This window comes from Ostrea edulis, chromosome 1 (genome assembly GCF_947568905.1).
Source record: "Ostrea edulis chromosome 1, xbOstEdul1.1, whole genome shotgun sequence".
Taxonomy (NCBI): domain Eukaryota; kingdom Metazoa; phylum Mollusca; class Bivalvia; order Ostreida; family Ostreidae; genus Ostrea; species Ostrea edulis.
The window spans coordinates 17,870,804-17,887,353 of NC_079164.1; the positions used below are offsets into that span (position 1 = coordinate 17,870,804).

Genomic DNA, 16,550 nt, shown 5'->3' on the forward strand with positions numbered 1-16,550 from the left:
CTGACAACAAAGTTTAAATCTAGGATTAGTACTTGACCTGTGTACTCTCGTGATCAATAGATTTATATCCCAAATTTCAAATCAAACTGTCCATGTATGACTGCGATAATGAGCAGAAACTGAATGTTTAAAATTTTCTAAGTCAAATAGACATAACTCTTTCAAAATATTTTTGACCTGAACCAAATTTGAACTTGACCTGTGTATTCTCATAACATATCTATATTCTGAATTTCTAATACGACTGAGATAATGAGCAGAAACAATGAATTGTTTGAAAAAAAAATTAAAGTCCAAGGGGCACAACTTTGTCAACACGAGTACTGCAAATGGTACATCATGCACCTGTCGGAAAGTGATGATAAATTTTCTGTATCCATAATGAGAAATAATCCAACTGAAATTAGCAACCACCACCCATTTTTTAAAAATTACCCAAAACAATAAAAATCAGGTGTAATTACCAATTTTGAGTATGCTGATTTCAAATCTGGATTCCTTTTACTCCAATTTCTTATAGAAAATGAGGTATAGTATCTTAAACACCCCTACCGTCAGGTTGCCAAAACCGGAAAATGTTTCATTTCGCATCAAAAAGTGACCCAACTTTATTTCTTGAAACACCATTACCCAAAACAATAAAAAGCAGGTGTAGTTACCAATTTTGAGTATGCTGAATCCAATTCTGAATTCCTTTTACTCCACTTCCTTACAGAAAATGAGGTATAGTGTCTTAAACACCCCTACCGTCAGGTTGTCAAAAATTGAAAATGTTTCATTTCACATTAAAAAGTGACCTGAAAGTTATTTCTTGAAATAAGGCATACAACAGAAAAGGAAAACAATTAATACTAAATTGTTCCATGAACATTCTTAGTTGTTTTGGAAAGAATATATCTCACCTCTGGACTTCACAGATACAGGAAAGGAAGAGGAATACGGAGCGGATCAACGATCTTAAATTTAATCAGATTGGGCCATAGTCTAATGAACTGATGAACAGGAGCAAAAGTAAAATTAATAGGAAAACTGATTTATTAAACATCAGCAAGTCTTTTCCGAGAACTTCTGGTAGAGCTGTTGGGGGGGGGGGGGCTGAGTTGCATCATTATCAGAATTTACCGAAACAGTGGACTCTCTGGCCAGTCTGGGGGCTGAGCTAGTTGCATCAGAACTGACAGAAGCAGAACTGTCTGGCCAGTCTGGGGGCTGAGTGGTATCAGAATCTATTACTTATTCATTTTTATTTTTTCAAAATTCAGAAATTTAAAAACTGCATGATCAGATTTTTTGTAACACTAATAATTAATGTCCCTTTATTGCGATGACTCTTCAAGTACAAACCATGATATTAAAAAAAAATGAAATGACAGATAAATAAATAAAATACTTGTAAGTTACTTTATTTATCTGTAAGTAAGTCACTAATTAAGTGTAACTAGTGGCAGTGCAACTTGCAAGTGAAAATTGCATCATATGTAGCTTATGACCCCTTTTGCCTTGCCTTGTAATTAATATTGTTGAAAATTTGGCAAATAGCATTTTTAACCCCCCAGTCCATACCCCACTTTTCTTTAAACGTTAAAAAACCAGCTAATTCAGTGAGGAAGAAATGTCACTACCATTTTTCAAATTTCCTCTAGACTATTCAAATTAAATACCGCACTGCTATCAGTCACAGATTGACACTGGTAGGGGTATGGGGACCTGGTCTGCGAGTGTGATGGAAAAGATTCTGATGAAAATAAAGATTCACTCATCATTCAGAAATGTATAAACATTGTATTATTGTATACCACCGGTACGTTGTGAGTATGTTAATAATGGGGAGTTATCTTTCCTTCGATATCTAAATCAATCAAATACTATATGAACACGGGCAATTATCGTCCATGTTTGACCTCAGTATAATTTATTCATGCATAAAATGTATTAATATGTCACTCTTTGTTGCGTATTTCACCGTTAAGTAAATGTTTACATATACTCGCTCTGCCTAATCGCTTCAATCTCAAAGGGATTTTCTGGAATATGCCTAATCATGTGAGATACGCTAAATATAGCTATTTTAGATCCGAACGATCAACTTCGCATCATTCGTAGGCTCTAGGTTTATCCATACTAGCCCGTAAAAAATAGGGTGGAACCTCGTCCCACTTTTCCTGTAGAAATAAAAATAGAACATGACGCGCCACCTAGCGAGCGTGGTTGTTGCTACTGAAATTCAAACTCACTCTTCCACTTCTTGAGGAAGAAATTGTGACCAAATTTCAATGCTGTATATGCATCCATTGTGGGGAAAAAGTCCGGAAAACATTTCCTCGACCGGCCAACCAGCCAGCTGGACATATGGACAGCGCCACAACATAATATGTCCCGTCTGACAATGCGCGTATAAAAATTATTCTAGAAATGACCTGGATATTTTCATGTTGTATCCACATACTAATTTCAGTTGAATATATGCACCTGTAGCGGAGATAATGAATGGAAACTGAATTATGATGGAAGGAAAGGTTAACACTATATGCCCCAGTGGGGTATAAAAATCTAAATTTCCTATAATGTGAAACAATATTGCCATAGCAACAAAACGAAAACAGAGGAGCCAAACATGTTGTGATGTCATTCCAAGCACTTAACGTCAACTCAGTTTATATGAGAAATTTTGATAAGAGTCGAATGAACCAAATAAATTGTGTTTTATATGTGAAATTAAATCATCTACAAGTACTTTTAGTGGGGAAAGGCTAACCTTCTTACACATAATATTTGTGATTTTAGCTGGGTTCAACCGTGAATTTCATCAAGCTCTTGCAGTTACACAACAAAATTCACCGTAACTTTCACACAACAGTATTCACTGTAACTTACAGCATTAATTCCGGACCACTGTTGGGAGACCTGTAGAACACAAGCAATTATGATTGGCCAGCGGAGGTCCACAGAGGTCAACAGCTGCTTCAAGGTAAAGGACTGGATACTCTGGGATTTCCGGGCCTCCACTTTCATCTCGTCAATCTCATCCTCAACATCGAAGTAGCCTCGTAATTTCCTCAAAGCTAAAATTACACAACATTAGTCAAAACTAGTCTGGGACTTTATATGGTAAAGGCTTTACTTGTCCAGCAAAATCATACATTTGTGCTTTTCTATCAAAATCAATTGTATTTTGTGCAAGAGTGCAAATGCAACTCTCCACTGTTACTCTCAAATTAAGCAAAATGGGGAAGAACCACAGTACTTTGACATAAAAGAAGATTTAGTCTTTCTTAAGGAGGTACTCTACATCGTCATAATGGCTGACTTCCTTTTAAAACATGGTGGAAAATATAAAAATTTTCTCAGATTGCTTTCAACTAACTGTATTTTTTGACTAAATAAAGTAAATTTGACAGTTTTCAATTTCAAAATATTGTACATATCCTCTACTTTTCGTCCATATCAAATTTCTCTGGTGTAGCATACGTCCTTAAAAGCTTTTATGGGGTCCAGGTAGGCTGTAACTTTAATTAGTCATTTGCCTTTAGAGTAACAAATCATTCAGAACTGGATCTTAAACTAAATTCTCCGAACTTTTCGTTACACTTAGTTCCTTACCATCCCTTGCCTCTTCCTCCTCGTTCTTCTTGATAAGGAGGTATCGAGGACTCTCTGGACAAAACGGTAAACCTATCAGACAGACCAAGGCTGGGAAAGCATTGAAGATAAATATCCACTCCCAGAGTTCATGGGTACCTGTCAAACGAATGAGGTCAGCATTTAGCAGACGGCATAGCTCAAGGTACATAGCATATGAATAATAAGTCAGAAAACGATCAGAGAATGGATGCGAGAGTACTAATTTTCACAAAAGAATATTAAACAATTTTTTTTTCACTTGTAGTTTATATGTTTGCAAAACCAAGAATTAATTAAAACGACAGTTTCCTAGGATTCAATTCTTCATGCAATACAGCGTATTGGTTAATATACAATCATATAACTCTCAGCAGGTGTAAATATAGGTGACAATATACAATGTATATCAAGAGATGTTAATAGAGAACCTATGTTCATGAGAACATATAATATATTGTGATACCTTTACAGATGTATTTATTTGAGCCTATCACGTTACTAAAGAATTGACATGAGGATACTTACCAAAGAGTTTAGACACACCCATGATGTTGGACCATAAGATACCCACAGTGATAAATAACTGGTGGCAGGTACCTATGGCACCACGGATTTTTCTGGGCGAGATCTCGGCAAGATACAGAGATGCAAGACTGACATTCAGACCTATTCAATGGAGGAAATCAAAATGTAACTTTTCATCGTGCTGATACGTGTATCAATCATTTTAATAACAAGTTATTGGATTTAAATGCACTAGGTATGGAATATCATGCCTTACCACCATGTCCCTATACGATTAAAATTGTTTTTAGATATCAATGAAACGTACCACAATGAAGCCCCACCAGGGCACGGTGGACAATGAGAACCTCGAAGGATCCTGTGACCTTGGGAATTCCCCCAAACAGGGCTGCCAGAAACATGATGAAGGTAATCAGAATCATGCCTCTCTTCCTGTAATGCAGAAAATAAGAACGTATTCAGTTCCAAACAGTTACAATTCTTACGTTGGGATGACATTTTGTTTATTCAAGAAGAAAAAAATGTACATGAGCTGGGTGTTGGTTTCGTGGTTGTAAAGTAACCATAATGTATGGCCGTTCATTTCCTGGACACAAATTTGCATGTCCACAGCACAAAACAACAAGTCTGGAAACTTTCACAACAAAGTTTTCTTGCATTGCAGTATCCAAATGGGCCGGATTGATAGGTAAACTTATACATTCACCTAGAAAGTCGTAAATCTACCTCTGAACAAACATATATGATATTGAACAAGGAAATGGAATCACACACATGTACTTGCCTGCCAAAGTAATCTGCCCACTTTCCAGAGACGAATGCACCAATCATCCCAAACAGTACAAAAATGGCAACTGTAATGGACCAGAGCCATTCGACATTTGTAGGTGCTTCATAGTCCAGATAATGCACTCTTGTATTTGATGTGTTGTCAGATGAATTCCCTGCAGAAATGTTATTATTCATTGGTTGTCCCCCTTCTCTCTCAGCAATTACATCTTCATAGAACATCTGAATAATCTGTGGAGGAAAAGTCCAATTTTTATTGTTGATTGTTTATTAAGACATGTATTAACTGCTATGACCATGTCATTGGTGCAATCTTAGACTTTCATCTGACTGTTATGAGTATTTCAACAGTGTGAAAATGTAGTGTTGGACATACACACACAACATGGCAGAGGGACAGACCACTGACAGATAGAGAAACAGCTGACAGAGAGACAGACCACTGCCAGAGAGACAGACCACTGACAGAAAGACAGAGCACTGACAGATAGACAGACCACCGACAGACAAATCACTGACAGAGAGACAGATCACTGACAGAGGGATAGATCACTGACAGAGAGACAGATCACTGACAGACAAATCACTGACAGAGAGACAGATCACTGACAGAGAGACAGACCACCGACAGACAAATCACTGACAGAGAGACAGATCACTGACAGAGGGACAGACCACCGACAGACAAATCACTGACAGAGGGACAGACCACTGACAGAGGGACAGACCACTGACAGATAGACAGACCACCGACAGACAGACCACTGACAGACAGATAGATCACTGACAGAGAGACAGACCACCGACAGAGAGACAGATCACTGACAGACAGATAGAGATCACTGACAGAGAGACAAATCACTGACAGAGAGATAGAGATCACTGACAGAGAGACAAATCACTGATAGAGAGACAAATCACTGACAGAGAGACAGATCACTGACAGAGAGACAGATCACTGACAGAGAGATAAATCACTGACAGAGAGACAGATCACTGACAGAGAGACAAATCACCGACAGAAAGACAGATCACTGACAGAGAGACAAATCACTGACAGAGGGACAGATCACTGACAGAGAGACAAATCACTGACAGAGAGACAAATCACTGACAGAAAGACAGATCACTGACAGAGACAAATCACTGACAGAGGGACAGATCACTGACAGAGAGATAAATCACTGACAGAGAGACAGATCACTGACAGAGAGATAGAGATCACTGACAGAGAGACAAATCACTGACAGAGAGACAAATCACTGACAGAGAGATAAATCACTGACAGAAACACAGACCACTGACAGAGAGACAGATCACTGACAGAGAGACAAATCACTGACAGAGAGACAAATCACTGACAGAAAGACAGATCACTGACTGAGGGACAGACCACTGACATGGACGGCCTGGTAGAGATGGAAAATGGACAGACCGCTGACATAGGACCAGATTGACAGAGCAGAGCATGCTAACATTGCTTGATTACATGATAAATGTGTAAAATTTCCCTGTTCATTCATGTATTTGATCTACATATTTTAATATCATTGTCAGAAAACAAAACCATATTCCAGAGTTCTGGTAATGGTCACTGGTGAGGTGTTATCTAGTGACTAGGTATGCTAGCAGATTTCATGAACTAATAATACAGTGCAAGTATAAAACAGAGTCCAACATCAGGTGAGGTTTAGTGTAATGTACACCATGTTCTACCAGAGCTTGTTCTTTTCATCCTGTCTGCTGGCGAGGTCCCGCGAGATTACATAATAAAACAAAGAACTCTGGGCTTGAGGCATATAATTAATTCTTCTCTAACACACTCTGCATGGTTGTCCATCTGCTAACCTAACGACTTGTGCAATGTTTTACACTGCCTAAGTGAGCGTAACATACCTTGGCTGGGTTGTTGACATCGCCAATATTGTAGCCGTATAGGAAGGAGTTCCCAAACACACAGAAAAACACACTGCATATCAAGAAGCAGGTATAGTTCACCTCTCTCTGGAAAAGAAATACAAACAGTGTTTCAGTTTAATGGGCAAAGGGAATATTGACAGCAGAAGATGAAAGGAAATCTTGTCACAGTATTGGTTATTCCAGTCCAAAATAAACGGGCATAATTTACTATATTTCTGCTTTTTGGCTGATCTATGACTTAATATCAAATGAAGTGATCTATGATATATCAATTTCTACAAAAATACTTAAAATAATGGTAAAAATAGATCATATACCAGTGAAATGAAAATTTTAACCCCATGACGCATCATGACGAATCTAATGATAAAAATTCAAGATTTCCAATATTTTGCTAAAATGTTACAAATATATGCATGTGTATCACAATTCATATTTTTAAACAAAAGTCAGTTTTTAATTCAAAAACAAAATGTGTTTGTGAAACACAAATGCCCCCGATAATGGCCAATTCCAAAGATGGCCAAGGACATATATCTTGGTACCAGTAGAAAGATCTTGTCACAAGAAATGCTCATGTGCAATATGAAAGCTCTAATATTTACCATTTAGAAGTTATGACCAATGTCAGTTTTTTAAAAAGTAGGTCAAATGTCAAGGTCAAAAGGTTTAGTACCAATGGAAAGGTTTTGTCACAAGGAATACTCATGTGAAATATCAAAGCTCTAGCATTTACTGTTCAAAAGTTATTAGCAAGGTTAAAGTTTCAGACAGAATTACAGACAGCCTCACAGGACAAAAACAATATGCCCCCCCCCCCCCTCCCCCGATCTTTGATCTCGGGGGCATAAAAAGACAAGAGCCCTATGACCCACATCACTTCAGTCATCTTGGCCCTGCTGTTCCTCAGAAGACTAATTTTAAAAAGATTTTTAACTCTCTTTATTCATATATGACCCCATCCTTTCTCCATGGGCTCATGGTTTAACTGAACTTTGTCACATATTTACAGTGATTTTCTTTTGTTGTTCAGGAATTGTATCTGGTTATCATCAGCAGGGTCTTGTTATCACATATGTGATAAAACGAGCTCCTCCCACCTCGTTATCGCATGGGTGGTACTAACTTCAGAATTACACAATAGAAATAAGACAGGGATAATCAGTTTTTGTGAAGTTACTTTTGCTGTTTTACAGGTAAAGTAAAATGTTAAATTCTATATTGTGGTAATATATTTACATACTTCGTACATCATACTTATTAGCTAGGCCTAAATGGTTAGATCACCGAACTAGTAATGCAATTATGCAATGGTCTCTGGTTCAATTTTTAATGTATAAAGAGTTGACTAGATCATTACATGCCACAACCAGGCACTATGCCAACTTGAAAACAGACCTGGGAAATTCCCCCAAGTCTTCAGTCTTTTTATAGAAACAATATAAAATTGTGAATTGCAACTAAAATGTCACAAAAACTTATCCATTATTGATAAACATTAACTTGATCAGAAAAACTTGAGCTTATAGCTCAGGTGAGCTTTAAAAAAAGATCAGAAAAACTTGAGCTTATAGCTCAGGTGAGAGCTTTAAAAAAAGATAAGAAAAACTTGAGTTTATAGCTCAGGTAAGCTTTAAGAAAACCCTAAATGATCCAAAAGGAATTAAGGTAGTACTCTACATCGTCATAATGGCTGACTTCCTTTAAAAACATGGATGAAAAAATCGATATCAGCAATATTTGACTTTTCCCTTTCCATTTAAATACCTAGCCGAGTAGCTCAGTAGGTTAGAATAACGACTGCTGACCTGTAGGTCGCATGTTCTAGTCCAGCAGGGGTTTTAAATTTTTTTCAGATTACCTTCTACTAAAACTGTATTTTTTGACAAAATAAAGTAAATTTGAAAATTTTCAACTTCAAAATATTTTTGTACATATCCTCCACTTTTCATCTACATCAAATGTCTCTGGTGTAGCACACCTCCTTAAGCTCTTGTGGCAGCTAGGATGAATTACTAAGTGTTGCAGCTGTTGCTACACTGGTAATGTTAGTGTTGTGAGCAGTGGGGCTTTATCGGTCTTCTGCACTTGGCTTGTGATAGAATGACCATGACAACTCTAAAATATATCACTGGATGGCATGTATAAGCAATATCTATCAGATTATTGATCAGATCAGGAAGGTTAGAAAAAATGCACAGTACAACATGGTGTCATTTATTTCCTCTTCCTTCTTTCCTCAAGTATATGTGGGCTCTAAATTTTACATTACAAGATTCTTTTTTTAAATCCGTCACGAAGAATTACTAAAAATATACAAAAGCGTATTTAAAATGATTCGCCTATTTCAATAGGTCTTGGAATTTCAGTGACTTTAAGCTCGTGAATCATTTATTAAGTACACCGTAACACGTTTGGTCAAGTTGTACAAACAAAACTTTTTTTTATATCAATAGAGCATTTCCTTTATATTTGAATTATGTGAGTTCTTTACATTTCGTCTTTACTAACACAAAATTCAATTCAGAGACTGTATGAGAATGGTTTCAAAGAACTAAATTTCAAACTCAAAATGTTTAATCAATGTTTGTACTAAGCACAATTTTTTTTAATTTTAAGGTATTATACTGTGTAAATGCAACACCCACATGATTTATCTACCTCTGTCACTTCAACTGCATGGGATTACACTTTCCTGGTGCATTAGGTGCATGTGCCCTTTGTTTGTTGATTCAATCAATGAACACAGTGACATCACAAGAAATTGATAACAGTTTAACAATATACAGATTTACCCTTAACTTAATGTGATTAAACACAAGCTACTTAAAAACTGTTATTCTGACGCAAAGCAGGAGGTATTATAGAAAATCAAAATTCTCAAGCGCATATTTTGACGTGCGTCCAATATACTCCCAACTGCAAATTTGCCAATGGGCAATTGTTTACTAAGCCTGAATTACATTGAGGACCCCATTGTGATTGACTTAATTAATTCAACAGGTAAATAGAACTCTGGGTCAAACTTTACATAAATATGCTCCACTTTACAGGTGTATAATTAAATTTGACTATAAAACACTACTTCTTGGTACATATGTACAACACGAGTTAAATCACAGACCATACACTACAAAGTCTCGAGAAAAAATCCTGCTAGAAGTAATTAATCTTGAGCTTAACCCCCTATTGACCTAGCAGGGCATTAGTTATATAGCTCCGATACTATCACAAAGAATTTAACACAACATACAATATCTGTAAGAATACATTCGTCATCTTTAAAATGTCCTGTTACCTCCATACCACCCAGAACAGATTGACATTCTATCAAAATAACCCATCGCTTACAAAACAAGTATCATAATATACATGCAAACTTAAAATATAAAAAAAAAAATCATTTCAAATTCTGCTACCTTCATTGTTATATAGCATAGCTCAGGACAAAGTAGGAGGAGCGTGGTAGAGACACCACCCTCAACATTATATGCATGACTTAGATAAAAAGGGTTGTCTATCTAGAATTGCTCCAATTCTTTATACACACAAAAAATTGGTCCCAAGTCTTCAAGAAAAACAATGATGCATCCTACATTGTCTTCCCCACACACAAAAAAATCAACCAGTGAGCAATTTTTGATCCCCCTCAATAGAAATCCAGCCACAGAGTTGGTCATTAGATTTGACTTTTTGTGGCCTTGTCATCGTAGATCAATTCCTCAATAGCCAGACTACAGATGTCCTTCACAGATATGCTCTTTATAAATTGGGGCTCCATTGACCAAATCTGATCACATGAACTAAGCTGGGATCACAGAACACTACAACAAAACTCCCCCTAAAGAATGTTCTCCCCATTGTTACCTGGACTTCAGCAGCGAGTACTTACAAACACCAGGAAAATTTTATTTTGTTTCCGGACTCACCTGCCCATCCTATCATTGTATTGATGAAAAAAAATTAATATCATGCTTTCTTATCGCATTCCTCATCAAGAACACACTGACGTAACTGAATAGTACATTCAACAAAGAATTTAAATGCATAATCATTTTTGGGAATACTTTATTCTAAAAGCTATTTATATCTACACTTACTTGTACCTATGTATGGAATATGGATATATATTGGTGTTCAGTATTTACAATTTTGATGGTCTTTCAGTCATGAATGCCTCTTAAAAACTGTATTTCATCCATACAAGATACTTCACGTCACCACTTCCATCATTTCATAGAATTATTACATACCTCCCAGGTGACCCCGCATAATTTATGTTTCATAACGTAAATGTCACTGGTAAATTATGATGCTTGTATATACCATGTCGTTCATGCCTCTCACTTCTCGTGTAAGTGATAAAAATAAAACCTCAATGCTTTATCCTACTGGACCACCATCAACTCCAAGCAGTTCCCCGCTAATCACCCCCCCCCCCCCCCTCCCCCCTGTCTCCTCCCTTCTCAAACCTTTCATACAGCTAGTTCTGTAGACCTATGGTCAAGAGGTCTGACATTCCATTATTTACGACCGGGGAAATACAGAACTGCAGCTACTCATACATCTCCTTGATTTTATTCTGACCTTTTAGAAATAGATTAAAATTCATGATAAAAGACAAATAAAATTTTTTATGATTTCACCATAAATCTAAACATGTGCGTCATGTCATCACATGCTGTTCATAAAATGTAGTCAAGTGCAAACTCATTACAGACATCCTTTGAAGTTTTAATTCATCTACGTGTGATTTTTATTTTCACACTATAATCCCAATGCTACCCATTAGTACCTAACACAAAACGCTCTCTAACGACTTCAACTTGTTCTCTCCTTTTTCTTCCTGTGTGTTTGTGTGTGCTATAAATAAGTTGGAAACTGAACACCAAGTAGAGAAATGATTTGAATAATTTTGGTGAAGGTGGGGTATACCCCAGCAGGAAATGATTGTAGCAACAATGAAAAGATTAAGAAGAATGGATCGCACAAGGAAGTAAACAGGAATACTCAACAGGAAACCCCTCCACATTCCGTGTGACCTTCAGGCTTCACGGACACACGTCCCCCTCTTGACGTAGACTGCAAGTTAAGATGTGCATTTTACACGGACACATGTCCCCCTCTTGACGTAGACTGCAAGTTAAGATGTGCATTTTGTCCTACAACATCACCTAATAATACATCTCCTGTTGTCCCCCATATTGTATAATACACTAGTAATGAAGTGGACCTTCCTACTGTGAACAGCCAGGCCCCAGGATCCTGATGACAAGCACCTGGGCGTTAATGAGCATCATGTCAAATATGACACAGGCACTCAAAACATTTCTATTTTAAAATAAATTCTAACACCAACAGGGTGCCAGATCTGGCTACATTAGACAAACTGTGTGAAAGCTAAAAAAAAAAATTCATAGCACACCATATGAACAATGACATTCAAGCTGGTTTCCATTAACCTCATTCTTTGAAACCTTCTGTCTGTCCTGTTGTCAACTGGCCGCAAAAGCCTATTGAAAGCACTGTGGCCAGGTCAATTCAACTTTCCAATGACAAAGAAATCAATTTCCCAGTATAACTGCGTAGTGGCCTTGCCTATATACAATGTACTCTTAAGCATATTTATCCTTCATTATTTTAGAGTGACTTGTCCTCTTATTCAGCACACCGTGTTTTTCTTAGGGTTTGCTCTTCTGAATAGTATAAATTGAAAATTCATTTCCCTACATTGACAATATTACAATTTTATAGATTTATTTTCTGATTTATTTGAAAATCTTATTCAAGACTCCACTGTAAGGCTTTAGCAAACAGCATCTGTCCACGTCTAACACTGTGGCAGAAAAGTAGGCCAATCCAAAATCAATATATCAAAGTCCACATTCAGATCTCTCTTCTTAGGAAAAAAGAAAATACAACACACATGATATAAGCATATAGTATGCCACTGCTGTGCAGTAATACACTGCCAAAATTCCTCCAGCTTCTAGAGTTCTACTGAAGCCACACAGTGTACGTTATTGGTGGAAGACAAACAATGGCTGCAATCACAGGTTAATGACTTCTGGAGGCTTTCGAACATAACCTTTAACCCACAACATTATTGATTGCTTGATGCAGAAGCTATCCCTCATTTTCATCCATAGTGATTCCTTTAAATTTCTCTAGGGAACTCAAAATATCATCTTTTATTGTCTAACTTGTACACAATGGGTGAAATGACTCTAGCTGCTATCTTTCAAAATATCATATTTTAACTTAATGGTGCGTAATGGTGATACCATCAACAACTTCAACTATTGTACTCCCTCTAACTACTCAAATTCAGAAATTTTCATCTCTTTTTCAAAATATTTTTGTACAAAGTGATTCTATTTTTTTTGTAATCTTTTGGTAGGCTAAAGCTGCTTTAATGGAAAGTGAAATTTAAAGTTATCTTCATAGCACTGGGTTAAGAATTTTGTTCTTTCAATTCTTTAATGCCATTTCATAACAGTGGCACTGTGGCCCCGATTAGCAGATTATAATTTTCATTTCACCGTTCCAGACATTAACACTTACAGTGACTGAAAAACTGTTTAAATATCCTATTTATGCAAAACATATTCTGAAATTATTCACTGGCTATATAGATACAGTATAGTCACAAAAAACATATCCACGAAACATCCGTATCACTTGTTACAACTCACTTAAAAAAAATTTTAAAAATGAGAAAAAAACCCACACACACACAAAACTTCCTATGATAATTGTAATAAAATCATGACACCAAAGCATCACTTTTTACATTGTTCCCACAATATCCTAATGCAACATGCTAGGTTTTAAAGATGTCGTCAATTAATAACATTGTCATGAATGAAATTTTCTCTACAAAGAGTAGATATTGACGAATACTTTAGAAAAATCACAATAATTCACTAAAACAATCTTCATTTAAATATCTTTTACACAAAACATGATTTCTGAATTTGACACGTGGTTCAGTCAGCTCCTTCTCGAAGCGCGCCATGCTTTCGTGGAAAAGATTTCTTTCACACACTGTAACAGCCTTCATTGCACTGATGAAACATTAAAATGAAAGTAAAAAATATCAAGTATCAAACTCCATACTCACATCACCCATGACTTCTGTGCGTGATCGTATTATTGTGACAAATAGAATCCCGATTTCGCTTCGTGTTCCAACAATGTTTTGGATGACCTTCAGCTAAAACAAAATATAAATAGAGACAAGCCTTTCCAGTATGGAAGAATCTGATTGGCTGACACGAGTCACACCCTCAAAATCGATTGTATATATGTACAATACATCAATTGACGTTATTCACGAATGATGCAATACACTGATGTTTACAAAAACATTGATGTGAAATTGATATAAAGGGGAAGAAAATGCAATGAAGATGATGAAAACACTTAAGAAATTACACAGGGAAACTACAGATAAGTCACAACACGTTTTAATATTAGTTCTATCTGTCAGTCCGTCTGTATGTTGTAGAGCTCTCTAAGCATATAGGATGCAATGAAAATAAATGCCATCATTTTTATATTCTTATGCATCTTCTTTAAATTTTCTTTCTTTTAGGAAAACTTCCATAAAATGTAAGACTACAGAGATGGTGTGATATATAATTCCTTATCACGTTTATATATATATATATATATATATATATATATATATATATATATATATATATATATATATATATATAATTTTTGGTGTTAAATAGAAAAAAAATAAAACCCATTTAAAGCAGACAACCAAAATCTAGAGCTTCTTAATGCAAGGATAAGAACAATACTATGATATGTAACAAAGATTCAAGCCTTGTTTATGTTTACAAACTAGTTTTAACTGTTAATTTTGTAATTTGAAGGATCCTAATTTTACACAGACTCTTTAATTTTTTAATTGCACATTTTGACTCAAGAACACATCTATTTTCAAAACTTTGTAAACAAAACATACCTCAATCTTTATAATGAGCGTCTGTCATAATATACAACATTCTTTTATGAAACCTTTTAAACACATAAGACAGTAAATTCTGATCATTAACAGCAAAAAATAAACAAGAGACCCATGGGCCACATCGCTCACTGAGTCACGTAGCCCCTGTCATTGTTCAGCTGTTGTGATTTTTAAGGGTGTTTTTTTTTTTTATCAATCTTTATTCCCATAAAAAAAATTGACCCCATATTGTGGCCCCAACCTAGCTCCAAAGGATCACAACATAATTGAAAAAGATATTCATATAATACAGAGATGCCTCAACACTAATATGACTAACATGATCTTGCTGTTCTGGATAATACCAAGGTCACAAAGTCATTGCTCATGGTATGATATTAAGACCTTGTCATTAGAAATCTATATATAGAATATGAAAGCTCTATCTTAGATGATATCAAATAGGTCAGATTTTTTATATTAAAAGTAGATTAAACTTCCAGGTCAATGTCACAAGATCAAACTTCACTAAATAATAAGGTCTTGTCATAGAACCTACATACAAAATATGAAAGCCTTACCTTAAATACTTCGGGAAATATTGAATAGTTCAGAGATTTTTTAAAAGTATGTCAAAATCCCAAGGTCAAAGATCAAACACCATTATGTATAAGGTCTTGCCATAAAAAAAATCTATATACAAAATATGAAAGTCCCACTTAAAATGGTTCTGAATGTAAATAGGTTATGTTTCCTTTAAAGTGGGTCAAACTCCGAGTTCAAGGTCACAAAGTCAAAGATCATGATATGAAATGAAAAGTCTTACCATAAGAAATATATATACAAGATATGAAAGATCTACCTTAAGTAGTTCAGGATATATTGTATAGGTCAGATTTTTATTAAAAGTGCATGGGTCAAACAGGTCTAGATCACAAAATCACACACCCTTGCATCACATAAAAGGTCTTCTGTAAAAAGGATCTATACAAAATATAAAAGCCCTAGCTTAAATAGTTCGGGAGATATTTTTAAAGACTTTTCCTATACATTAACATATAACACTTTGATCCCCCATTGTGACCCCATCCTACACCCCCAGGGACCATGAATTGCACAAACTTGGATCTACTCTATGTCAGGAAGCCTTCATGTAAATTTGAACTTTCTGGCCCAGTGGTTCTTGAGAAGGTATTTAAAGATTTTTCCTATATATTTGCAATTAAAACTTTGATCCCCTATTGTGGCCCCACCCTACACCCGTGCCTAGAACGACCTAATAATTGGTATGAAACACGAAAGACAGCATTTGACCCAATGATAGGTTGTATTGGCAAACTAGATCGTTATAATTGCTGACTTTAATCGAGACTATTGAAACCCCTGCACCATCAACTTGGCTTTCAGTAGCCAGCTTCGATATTAAAAATTGTTCATACGCAGAACAAGCTTCAGTTGAGATATAAACACCATATACAGGTGATAATGGAATATTGCTACATAAATATATTGGGAAGTTGATGATGGAGAATCTAACATCAACCAGTTTCGTATAAAGTTGTGTTGGTAGTTTGCCGTTAATATCTATTTTCAATAAAATATCTAAGTATGAAGAAGAAGTGGATGACTCTATGGTGTCTTTTATTTCGAGTTCACAGGAAGATATCGAATCGACATGTGAATGCAAATGATTATTATTAATAGATAAAACGTTATTGATATATCTAAATGT

The 16,550-nt window shown here is 35.8% G+C and overlaps 1 protein-coding gene across 4 annotated transcripts in view; it reads right to left on the minus strand.

Moving 5' to 3' along the window:
• Positions 1 to 16,550, minus strand: part of LOC125662698 (solute carrier family 2, facilitated glucose transporter member 1-like) — a 38,857-nt gene that overhangs the window by 8,808 nt on the left and 13,499 nt on the right. For 2 of the 4 annotated variants that reach the window (XM_048895018.2, XM_048895026.2), the window contains 7 exons: positions 13,979 to 14,071; positions 6,832 to 6,939; positions 4,931 to 5,166; positions 4,454 to 4,578; positions 4,147 to 4,287; positions 3,601 to 3,738; positions 2,875 to 3,062 (listed from right to left, as the gene is read on the minus strand). In XM_048895018.2, the coding sequence (XP_048750975.2) occupies positions 2,875 to 3,062; positions 3,601 to 3,738; positions 4,147 to 4,287; positions 4,454 to 4,578; positions 4,931 to 5,166; positions 6,832 to 6,939; positions 13,979 to 13,987 (945 nt within the window). In that variant the 5' untranslated portion in view covers positions 13,988 to 14,071. Of the gene's footprint in view, positions 1 to 2,874; positions 3,063 to 3,600; positions 3,739 to 4,146; positions 4,288 to 4,453; positions 4,579 to 4,930; positions 5,167 to 6,831; positions 6,940 to 13,812; positions 13,951 to 13,978; positions 14,072 to 16,550 lie in introns of those variants that run through there. The other 2 variants (XM_048895032.2, XM_056152933.1) reach the window with 2 other exon arrangements.